The sequence below is a fragment of the Mustela lutreola genome, chromosome 2 (assembly GCF_030435805.1).
Source record: "Mustela lutreola isolate mMusLut2 chromosome 2, mMusLut2.pri, whole genome shotgun sequence".
In the NCBI taxonomy this organism is placed as follows: Eukaryota; Metazoa; Chordata; class Mammalia; order Carnivora; family Mustelidae; genus Mustela; species Mustela lutreola.
The window spans coordinates 180,013,800-180,026,428 of NC_081291.1; the positions used below are offsets into that span (position 1 = coordinate 180,013,800).

Sequence of the window (12,629 nt, forward strand, 5' to 3'; positions counted from 1 at the left end):
CCTTGGGGTTCCCTACTGGACAACGCAAGTCTGTACTCTTGGGGCGGATGGTAAATATGGAATCACAGAATCTATTTAGGGCTATTCTAGTAATCCAAGGGAATGATGATGGTATCATAGACTAAAGTGGTTACAGTAACGGTTTTAAAAGGAAATAAAGTGGGGCGCCTGGGTGGCTCCTTGGTTTAAAGCCTCTACCTTTGGCTCAGGTCATGATCCCAGGCTCCTGAGATCGAGCCCCGCATCCTGCTCTCTGCTCAGCGGAGAGCCTGCTTCCTCCTCTCTCTCTCTGCCTGCCTCTCTGCCTACTTGTAATCTCTGCCTGTCAAATAAATAGATAAAAAATCTTAAAAAAAATAAAAGGAAATGAAGCAACAGATTCTTAATAGCAGAAAACAAATTGATGGTTACCAGAAGGGAGGTAGATTGGGGGATGGGTTAGATAGGTGATGTGGATAAACAAGTGTACTTGTTATGATGAATATCAGGTACTATAAGGAAGTGCTGAATCCCTAAATTATACACCTGAAAGTAGTATTACACTGTATGTTAATTAGAATTTAAACAAAAAACTTAAATAAAAAGTTTATTTTATTTTTTATTTATTTTTAAAATTTTTTTATTTATTTATTTGACAGTGAGAGATCACAAGTAGGCAGAGAGGCAGGCAGAGAGGAGAGGGAAGCAGGCTCACTGAGCAGAGAGCCTGACGTGGGGCTCTATCCCAGGACTCTAGGATCATGACCTGAGCCGAAGGCAGAAGGTTAACCCACTGAGCCACTCAGGTGCCCCAAAAAGTTTATTTTAAAAGAAAAACATTCTGTATATATTTTTAAAGGAAAGCCACAGAAATTTGCTGTTGAGCCCATTATAAAGTTTGAGGAAAGAGTGAAGTAAAAAAAAAAAAAACTCCAAGTTTTTGTTTAGAGTTACTAGAATACTGGGATCTCACTTTTGTGAAACAGTGATTACTGTGGAAGGAACAGGTTGAGGTGGGTTAATAAGGAGTTTCAGATTTGGATATGTTATATAAGATGCCCGAGAGACATTCAAGTTGAGAAGGTAGAATTCTGGATGTACAAGTCTGAGTTCACAGCAGAAATCTAGGCTGGAATATATATTCAGGATTCAGTTAATATAAAATACTGAGGTTGAATAAAACCATAGAGAGTAAATGGCAATATAAGAATCAAATTACTGATCCTTGAAGGAGAAATCAACCAAGAAAACAGAAAAGGTTAAGAAAAGAACCAAAACTGAGTGATTTTATGGAAACCAATTGATATAATTGTTTCAAAAAAGAGGTAGCTATTACATATAATTAATGCTGTTGATAACTCAAATAAGAGTAAGGTTGAAAACTAACTTCTAAATTTGTGACCATATGATCTTGAGTTGGGTTGTTTTGGCAGAACAGCTGGACAAAAGTGGAATTGTTCTGTGAATAAAGATGGGGAATACAGACAGTTCTTGCATGGAGAAGTAATGAAGACAAGATACAGATAATTTTTCAAGGAAATTTTTTTAGAGAAATGTGTAGTACCTGAAGAAGGATGAACATATGGCAGCATATTTATATGCTGTTGTATATAATACAATTGATGATGCATTAGATTAACACTATTAATATTAGAGAATATGTATCATTAATTGTATAATTTACCTTTCTTATATTTCAATGATAATTTACAAAATCTTCACTTTTGTTGTCACTTTTATTTTCATTTAATAGTTAATTTTTACAGTTAATTCCTCAGGAATATATAGGCTGCTAGTCCATCTTTCCTCTACAATTTTTAATATGATGTGTGTATGCATATATACATGTTTGTATCTATATCCATAGACATACATATATGTATAGTCACATAAAGATCTACTATGAGACAAATGAGAGGTTTGAACTAAATTATCTCTTACTCCCTAGACCCTTTTTAAAAGACTATACCACTTTCCTACAGTTTCTTCAGAGTTTGCTTCATTTATTGGGAGCAGTTATTTATAGAACTATTGCTCAACTTCACCTGTCATTGTGAACTCCTAAATCTGATCTATTTAATTTTTTTCTTGACTGAAAAAAATATGTTTACCACTTTAATTAAAATTATTTATTAACAGGATTAATGACATTGCTTTTTCTCTATCTCATTCTGTGAAAAAACTTTGTTCTTGGTCCATTTTTCTCTTAACAATTGTTGCCTCTCTTCAGTTTTGCTGATCCATACTGTATAGAATTTAGAGTAGCTAAATTTGTCAACAGTGCTCTCATTTATAAAATATAAAGAACCCCATGTTATTCCTTACTATAGGGTTATGTTTATTATTGCTTATTTTATTTAGACTGGTAACTAATCTCATTGAGTGTTTACTCAGTGCAATGTGAAAAAGTTACAATTTTTTAAAATGGGATTTGGACCACCATTCTAGTCTGTCTAAATTAGCAATGTGTTAGGCTATTAAGAAAAGACAGTAGCCACACATGTTTCCAGGCTTTGGATTTGTAAATGCTTCTGAAATTAATAAATACAAAGTGTTAGGAACCACTAGCCTATTTCATCTATAAAGCATATTTTTGGCCAAGTTTTTGTTTTGTTTTGTTTTGTTGTTGTTGTTTTAGTGAGGCAAGGAGGACAGAGGAGAGGGGGAGAGAGAGAATCTTAAGCAGGCTCCATGCCTAGCCCAATGTGGAGCCTGATATGGAGCTTGATCTCACACCCCTGAGATCATGACCTGAGCCAAATCAAGTCAGACAACTTAACCAACTGATCCATCTAGATGTCCCACAAAATATATTTTTTTAATGTCTAACTTTATGCCTTTAGTTCTATCAACAGATTTCCTATGTAATTAATATTTTAAAATTGATTTATCAAACTATATCGGAGACAGAAACAATGATACATTGAGATACCATCAATTCTATCAAGGAGTTTACAACTGAATAATATGGAAAGAAGAATAAGAGCAACAAAACACTCTTCCTGAAATAATAATTATAATACAAGGCAAATGTGATAAAGGGTATAAACTGAATATAGATTTTCCTATGAAAAAGGTGGTGAGAGAACTATAAACAATTAGAAAGATGTCTTAAACTTTTGAAGTGCCATGCTTGAATTAAGCAGACCTGTGAATATATAACCTTATAACATTAGTTCTGATACACATGCAAGTATAATTCCTTCTTTTTGTGCCTTATCATTTCAGAATTAAACTGTCAGTGGTAACTCTTGCTTTTCTTATATCTTTTATTTAACAATTAACTTCATTTATTATGTGCCCACAGTTAAATTATGTTTTTCATTCTCCATTTACACAACTTTTGATTACTGCTGAGTGACTTTGCCTTTTAAAAGCATCATTCCTGGAGAGACTCACCAGTTTGATGGGTGGGAGTGGATGGAGCAAGCTACTATTCCACCTCCCTGCTCCAAAAATCGATTTACATATTATCATTAGATAAAGGACCTATCAGATATTAAGCTGATAAGAACAGAGACTACATCTGATTTAGCCAAAAGGCCAAGAAGCAATTGACTATGTTTAAAAAAAAATACATCAGTTACAATTATAATGTGCAACCTCTATTCATGGAATTACTAACATCCTTCTTTATGGCAATGCATTTCAGTAATCTGAGTGAAGATTCATTATATTTCAAAATATGAAAAATCTAAAATTTAGATTTTGAGGTAGTCTTTAAAAAATTCCCTTTTAAGGTTGTTTTGCCAACTCACTGACCTGTCTCTCCAGAGTCCTCCCAGCTATGAAGAATTAACACTATATGGATATTTAATTACCTTTAAATTTTCACTTAGAATCAAGAGCAATAACAAAGGTAGAGTTTGAGGTATAGAAAAAAAAGCATATAGAAACTACCTACTTCCATTTATGTAGTATATACAGAAGGGCTTGAAAAATTTGATACACATCTTTATAATCATTTAACTTCAAATTCTAGTATAATGGATTAAGCTTGATATTTTTATAGTATGTACAAAATAGTACCATGATGTTTTTAATTAGTGAATTTTGCATGCTTTAAAACAATCAAATTTCAAAAATATTTTTGAGAAGCCAGATGTTTGTTACAGATTTTTTTTTTCCCCAAATAACAATTAAGAGATAAATGTTAAGTTCAAACTAAAAGTATAGACTTTTTCATGTACTTAACTCTGGGGTCTAAAAAGACAAAGTGCCATAGAAAAAAAATCTTTCTACTTAAAAATATATGTAATTAAGGAATATGTTGTTTTCCTAGAAACTTTTCCAACCTGGCTCCTATGGAGCTGCAGCATGTACATCCAGAGGAGAAGTAACATCAGGGTCTGGTGAGGTGGTCTCTTCAGTGCCTTCTTGAATTTTCCCCCCTTTTAGCAGTGTTGAAAATAGGTCTGGAAAAGCATAGGAAAGCTATATCAAATTTTCCTTAGGAGGTTTTTTCCATACTGTTTTAGCAACTTTGCATAGTGAAGGTGTTATATGGTATGACATACGTATTCATTTTCACTAATGAGTCCTCCCATGTAAAATTAACAGTATTCTCAAGAAAAATATAATTACCCTGTATTAATTCAAATCAGGCTATATTTGAAAATATGCTTGTGTGAGTCAGATCAGAAGCATCCTTAGAACTACACAAACATGAAAAACCTTTCTAATGAAAAGAACTATTTAGGATGGTATCCTTTCTACAAAATGAAATATGATGATTTAGGACAATATGTTTTTTAATAGGCTATCCTTATAAGCTAGATTTAAAAAAATATTTAAATATTATATGCTCATATACAGTTCAGAAAATTGAAATGCATTGTTTAATGAGTATAAGAATTATTTCCATGTGTACTAATAAACATTCTAACATATGTATGTCACATATATATGAAATAGTTATACATTTGTTTTTACCAAAAATAAAAATATCACTACATTTCTAATCTTGAATGAAAAATAAAAGACTGTATGTTGGCAGATATACATCATCTTTAATATGTTGAAATGATCAGTGTCATTAGTTACAACATGAGAAAAAAAAAAAGAGAGAAATATATTTTGATTTGATTTTCCCCAGTATTGACTAGTTGACATGTAGTAAAAATATTGATGATTTAATTATAGTTGTTTTCTAAAATCCATAAGAATGTTGTTTATGTATTATCTTCTGGTTTAGTGAAAACGAATGTAGTAATAAATATTTCAAGAAGAAAGGTTGCTAAAACAGTAACCATTAATCTAAATACTCAGTGTTGCTGGATTAATCTTTACAAGGCTTGGATGGATATTAGAGAACCAATACCAGAATTTCTGTAGTACAACTGAATTTATGGTTATACTCTACAATTGAATTACAATTGAATTTATAGTGCTAGAATATTAAAAAAAAAACTAATGAAGAAGAATTTTATAGTGCTAGGAGCTAAGTTAATATATAAAGTAATCATATTTAAAAGACCCTTCTTCTATCCCATGTTTTCATATTTAAGCTAGATAGTCCTTTAGGAAAAAGACATTTGAATTATCTGATTGCTTTATGGTTTTTAATTTCTTAACATTTATTTCAATATCATTTGCCTTCCCAATTGCACATTCTTAAATTTACAGCTTTATCTAAACCTCACTAATACTTGAAAGCACTGTAAAATAAGGAAATGCTATAAATTAATTTTTATAAATATTCTTATACCCACTTACCATATAATTATGACACATACATACAGTGAAATTATAGTTACACAATATGTATTTTGCTTAATGAAACAAAAAATCAGTAGAAATGTCCATTTCTGCTTGATATATTTTGTCAGATTTTTTTTAGAAATCTGTATTTGGTTATTTCAAAACCACAGTTAAAAACTGATTCTCAAAAAATGATAATTTACAGCTAAGATAAAAAAGTTATTACTTTCTTTAATAATAATGGCAAAATAAAATTAGAATTGGTATTTAAGAATAAGCTCTAAAAACAAAAATGAAGACCAAAGCTTGAAGGAAGGAAAATCTGGTGGAAATTAATCCTGACCTCTGTGATTTAAATTTAAGTTAAAAATCAAAATAGTCTAGTTAGTCAGATAGAGATACTCTATTTACAAACAACTGTCTTTGTGGCTTAAATATATGCAAATTTATTTCTCCCTGAGGGGGAGAAAAAGACTCATAAACCTGTGAAACTGAGGGGCGCCTGGGTGGCTCAGTGGTTAAAGCCTCTGCCTTTGACTCAGGTCATGATCTCAGGTCCTGGGATCAAGACCCCCCCCCTATCCCCCCATCCCCCCATCCCCCCATCCGCATCTCGGGCTTTCTGCTCAGCAGGGAGCCTGCTTCCCTCTCTCTTTCTCTGCCTGCCTCTCTACCTACTTGTGATCTTTGTCTGTCAAATAAACAAATAAAATCTTTTTTTTAAAGATTTTTATTTATTTATTTGACAGAGAGAGAGAGTTCACAAGTAGGCAGAGAGGCAGGCAGAGAGAGAGGAGGAAGCAGGCTCCCTGCTGAGCAGAAAGCCCGAGATGCGGGGATGGGGGGATGGGGTGATGGGGGGATGGGGGGGGGTCTTGATCCCAGGACCTGAGATCATGACCTGAGTCAAAGGCAGAGGCTTTAACCCACTGAGCCACCCAGGCGCCCCTAAATAAAATCTGAAAAAAAAAAAAAAAAAAAAAAAACCTGTGAAACTGAAAAGTGTGTTCAATGACAGCTTGCTGCAACCAAAGACCAAAACCCTAATAAATAGAAGGTGCATTTCTTCAAGATCAGCTGAAACATAAACCAAATGAAATCCTCACAAGATAGCTAGAAAAATGAGTTCACCATAGTTCCCAAGAGTTCATGAAGTATTCAATATTAAATATATCTTTTAAAGATAAAGGTATAAAAGTTAAAACATACAATAATAGTAAAATCACTTTCATTTTCACAAATTTCTGGCCAACAGGTTGTCATTTTATGTAAGCAAGCAGAATTCTAAATTGAAAAGAGCAAACTATGAAAGAAAAAATTATGAATCAGGGAAAATTTGCTGCTAAACAAAATTACAGCCTAAAAGAAACCTTTTCAATGGTATAAGAGATAAGCTAGACATATTATAGATGGTAAGCTAGTAAAAATCTCATTTTCCATAACTTAGTAATGAAATATGAGTTCACAAGCCACAGGTGCTGTAACAGGAGAAAAATGGCAAATTCTGTTTGTATCCTTGGAATATTATTATAGCAAATAATTAGACAGACATCAAACACACACACACATACACACACTAGTTGATAATACCTAAATTTTAAATATTAAATATCAAATTATTTGGGAGATGTAAGTTAGTACCTTATAAAAGAGGGAGTATAAACTGAAACTTAAAGGAAAAAGATGAAATTTTCTAAGTATAGGGATCCTCAAAGTATGAAGAGTAAGCAAATAAAGCAAAAGTAAGGTAGCAAGCATTCATTATAAACTCCGTTATTTACAATCTCCATTATAAGATCAACAAAGATTAATATCACTATTTAGTTATTAAATAAAAGGTTTTAAAGTTCCCCGTCAGTGTCTAATTAGCTTACAGAGCAATAAGGAATAAATAGAAGACAACTGGTAAGTTTATGTATGGACTGAGGCCAACCTGAATTTATTTATTTTTTATTTTATTTTTTTAAATATTTTTATTTCTTCATTTGAGAGTGGGGAGAGAGAGAGAGAGAGAACAAGTGCACAAGCAGGAGAGGCAGCAAAGGAAGAAGCAGACTCCCCACTAAGCTGGGAGCCTGACAAGCGGCTCAAGGCCAGGACACTGAGATTATGACCTGAGCCGAAGGATGACACTTAACCATCTGAGCCACCCAGGCACCCCCAACCTGAATTTAATAAAGACACACAAAATAATTTTGCACAGCAGCAGGTAGAAATGAGAAAACTGTAATAACAAAACAATCCCTCGGTAAAATGAATTTTGGAAAGCCCAAGAATCAAATTTTAATGTTATGTGCATGCTTGCATTGGATTATTTTTTTTTATTTTTTATTTCTTATTTTTTTTAAATTTTTTATTTTTTATAAACATATATTTTTATCCCCAGGGGTACAGGTCTGTGAATCACCAGGTTTACACACTTCACAGCACTCACCAAAGCACATACCCTCCCCAATGTCCATAATCCCACCCCCTTCTCCCAAACCCCCTCCCCCCAGCAACCCTCAGTTTGTTTTGTGAGATCAAGAGTCACTTATGGTTTGTCTCCCTCCCAATCCCATCTTGTTTCATTTATTCTTCTCCTACCCAGTTAAGCCCCCATGTTGCATCACCACTTCCTCATATCAGGGAGATCATATGATAGTTGTCTTTCTCTGCTTGACTTATTTCGCTAAGCATGATACGCTCTAGTTCCATCCATGTTGTCGCAAATGGCAAGATTTCATTTCTTTTGATGGCTGCATAGTATTCCATTGTGTATATATACCACATCTTCTTGATCCATTCATCTGTTGATGGACATCTAGGTTGTTTCCATAGTTTGGCTATTGTGGACATTGCTGCTATAAACATTCGGGTGCATGTGTCCCTTTGGATCACTACGTTTGTATCTTTAGAGTAAATACCCAGTAGTGCAATTGCTGGGTCATAGGGAAGTTCTATTTTCAACATTTTGAGGAACCTCCATGCTGTTTTCCAGAGTGGCTGCACCAGCTTGCATTCCCACCTACAGTGTAGGAGGGTTCCCCTTTCTCCGCAACCTCACCAGCATCTGTCATTTCCTGACTTGTTGATTTTAGCCATTCTGACTGGTGTGAGGTGATATCGCATTGTGGTTTTGATTTGTATTTCCCTGATGCCGAGTGATATGGAGCACTTTTTCATGTGTCTGTTGGCCATCTGGATGTCTTCTTTGCAGAAATCTCTGTTCATGTCCTCTGCCCATTTCTTGATTGGATTATTTGTTCTCTGGGTGTTGAGTTTGCTAAGTTCTTTATAGATTCTGTACACTAGTCCTTTATCCGATATGTCGTTTGCAAATATCTTCTCCCATTCTGTCAGTTGTCTTTCAGTTTTGTTCACTGTTTCCTTTGCTGTGCAAAAGCTTTTGATCTTGATGAAATCCCAATAGTTCATTTTTGCCCTTGCTTCCCTTGCCTTTGGCGATGTTCCTAGGAAGATGTTGCTGCGGCTGAGGTCGAAGAGGTTGCTACCTGTGTTCTCTTCAAGGATTTTGATGGATTCCTTTCGCACATTGAGGACCTTCATCCATTTTGAGTCTATTTTCATGTGTGGTGTAAGGAAATGGTCCAATTTCATTTTTCTGCATGTGGCTGTCCAATTTTCCCAGCATGATTTATTGAAGAGGCTGTCTTTTTTCCATTGGACATTCTTTCATGCTTTGTCGAAGATTAGTTGACCATAGAGTTGAGGGTCTATTTCTGGGCTCTCTATTCTGTTCCATTGATCTATGTGTCTGTTTTTGTGCCAGTACCATGCTGTCTTGATGATGACAGCTTTGTAATAGAGCTTGAAGTCCGGAATTGTGATGCCACCAACGTTGGCTTTCTTTTTCAATATCCCTTTGGCTATTCGAGGTCTTTTCTGGTTCCATATAAATTTTAGAATTATTTGTTCCATTTCTTTGAAAAAGATGGATGGTACTTTGACAGGAATTGCATTAAATGTGTAGATTGCTTTAGACATTTTCACAATATTTATTCTTCCAATCCAGGAGCATGGAACATTTTTCCATTTCTTTGTGTCTTCCTCAATTTCTTTCATGAGTACTTTATAGTGTTCTGAGTATAAATTCTGTGTCTCTTTGGTTAGGTTTATTCCTAGGTATCTTATGGTTTGGGGTGCAATTGTAAATGGGATTGACTCCTAATTTCTCTTTGTTCTGTCTTGTTGTTGGTGTAAAGAAATGCAACTGATTTCTGTGCATTGATTTTATATCCTGACACTTTACTGAATTCCTGTACAAGTTCTAGCAGTTTTGGAGTGGAGTCTTTTGGGTTTTCCACATATAGTATCATATCATCTGCGAAGAGTGATAATTTGACTTCTTCTTTGCTGATTTGGATGCCTTTAATTTCCTTTTGTTGTCTGATTGCTGAGGCTAGGACCTCTAGTACTATGTTGAATAGCATTGGTGATAATGGACATCCCTGCCGTGTTCCTTACCTTAGCAGAAAAGCTTTCAGTTTTTCTCCATTGAGAATGATATTTGCGGTGGGTTTTTCATAGATGGCTTTGATGATATTGAGGTATATGCCCTCTATCCCTACACTTTGAAGGGTTTTGATCAGGAAGGAATGCTATACTTTGTCAAATGCTTTTTCAGCATCTATTGAAAGTATCATATGGTTCTTGTTCTTTCTTTTATTGATGTGTTGTATCACATTGACTGATTTGCGGATGTTGAACCAACCTTGCAGCCCTGGAATAAATCCCACTTGGTCGTGGTGAATAATCCTTTTAATGTTCTGTTGAATCCTATTGGCTAGTATTTTGGTGAGAATTTTTGCATCTGTGTTCATCAAGGATATTGGTCTATAGCTCTCTTTTTTGATGGGATCCTTATCTGGTTTTGGGATCAAGGTGATGCTGGCCTCATAAAATGAGTTTCGAAGTTTTCCTTCCTTTTCTATTTTTTGGAACAGTTTCAGGAGAATAGGAATTAGTTCTTCTTTAAATGTTTGGTAGAATTCCCCTGGGAAGCCGTCTGGCCTTGGGCTTTTGTTTGTTTGGAGATTTTTAATGACTGTTTCAATCTCCTTACTGGTTATGGGTCTGTTCAGGCTTTCTATTTCTTCCTGGTTCAGTTGTGGTTGTTTATATGTTTCTAGGAATGCATCCATTTCTTCCAGATTGCAAATTTGTTGGCGTAGATTTGCTCATAGTATGTTCTTATAATAGTTTGTATTTCTTTGGTGTTAGTTGTGATCTCTCCTCTTTCATTCATGATTATATTTATTTGGGTCCTTTCTCTTTTCTTTTTGATAAGTCGGGCCAGGGGTTTATCAATTTTATTAATTCTTTCAAAGAACCAGCTCCTACTTTCGTTGATTTGTTCTATTGTTTTTTTGGTTTCTATTTCATTGATTTCTGCTCTGATCTTTATGATTTCTCCTCTCCTGCTGGGCTTAGGGTTTCTTTCTTGTTCTTTCTCCAGCTCCTTTAGGTGTAGGGTTAGGTTGTGTACCTGAGACCTTTCTTGTTTCTTGAGAAATGCTTGTACCGCTATATATTGTCCTCTCAGGACTGCCTTTGTTGTGTCCCACAGATTTTGAACCGTTGTATTTTCATTATCATTTGTTTCCATGATTTTTTTCAATTCTTCTTTAATTTCCCGGTTGACCCATTCATTCTTTAGAAGGATGCTGTTTAGTCTCCATGTATTTAGTTTCTTTCCAAACTTCCTCTTGTGGTTGAGTTCTAGCTTTAGAGCATTGTGGTCTGAAAATATGCAGGGAATGATCCCAATCTTTTGATACCGGTTGAGTCCTGATTTAGGACCGAGGATGTGATCTATTCTGGAGAATGTTCCATGTGCACTAGAGAAGAAAGTGTATTCTGTTGCTTTGGGATGAAATGTTCTGAATATATCTGTGATGTCCATCTGGTCCAGTGTGTCGTTTAAGGCCTTTATTTCCTTGCTGATCTTTTGCTTGGATGATTTGTCCATTTCAGTGAGGGGAGTGTTATAGTCCCCTACTATTATTGTATTATTGTTGATGTGTTTCTTTGATTTTGTTATTAATTGGTTTATATAGTTGGCTGCTCCCACGTTGGGGGCATAGATATTTAAAATTGTTAAATCTTCTTGTTGGACAGACCCTTTGAGTATGATATAGTGTCCTTCCTCATCTCTTATTATAGTCTTTGGCTTAAAATCTAATTGATCTGATATAAGGATTGCCACTCCTGCTTTCTCCTGATGTCCATTAGCATGGTAAATTCTTTTCCAACCCCTCACTTTAAATCTGGAGGTGTCTTCGGGCTTAAAATGAGTTTCTTGGAGGCAACATATAGATGGGTTTTGTTTTTTTATCCATTATGATACCCTGTGTCTTTTGACAGGGGCATTTAGCCCATTCACATTCAGGGTAACTATTGAGAGATATGAATTTAGTGCCATTGTATTGCCTGTAAGGTGACTGTTACTGTATATGGTCTCTGTTCTTTTCTAATCTACCACTTGTAGGCTCTCTCTTTGCTTAGAGGACCCCTTTCAATATTTCCTGTAGAGCTGGTTTGATGTTTGCAAATTCTTTCAGTTTTTGTTTGTCTTGGAAGCTTTTAATCTCTCCTTCTATTTTCAATGATAGCCTAGCTGGATATAGTATTCTTGGCTGCATGTTTTTCTCATTTAGTGCTCTGAAAATATCATGCCAGCTCTTTCTGGCCTGCCAGGTCTCTGTGGATAAGTCAGCTGCCAATTTAATATTTTTACCATTGTATGTTACAGACTTCTTTTCCCGGGCTTCTTTCAGTATTTTCTCTTTGTCACTGAGACTTGTAAATTTTACTATTAGGTGACGGGGTGTGGGCCTAGTCTTATTGATTTTGAGGGGCATTCTCTGAACCTCCTGAATTTTGATGCTCGTTTCCTTTGCCATATTGGGGAAATTCTCCCCAATAATTCTCTCCAGTATACCTTCTGC

General features: G+C 34.9%; 1 protein-coding gene and 1 non-coding gene across 5 annotated transcripts in view; both read right to left on the reverse strand.

The window, feature by feature from the left end:
* Positions 1-12,629, reverse strand: part of EPHA6 (EPH receptor A6) — an 878,132-nt gene that overhangs the window by 737,073 nt on the left and 128,430 nt on the right. The window contains exon 3 of one of the 4 annotated variants that reach the window (XM_059164404.1): positions 4,275-4,394. The exons of the other annotated variants lie outside the window; for them this stretch is intronic. Within the exon in view, the coding sequence (XP_059020387.1) occupies positions 4,275-4,322 (48 nt within the window). The 5' untranslated portion in view covers positions 4,323-4,394. The remainder of the gene's footprint in view (positions 1-4,274; positions 4,395-12,629) is intronic. 4 annotated transcript variants of the gene reach the window in all.
* LOC131826062 (U2 spliceosomal RNA) lies at positions 3,349-3,534 on the reverse strand. The gene has a single exon (XR_009351404.1). It is a non-coding gene; the product is annotated as a U2 spliceosomal RNA (small nuclear RNA).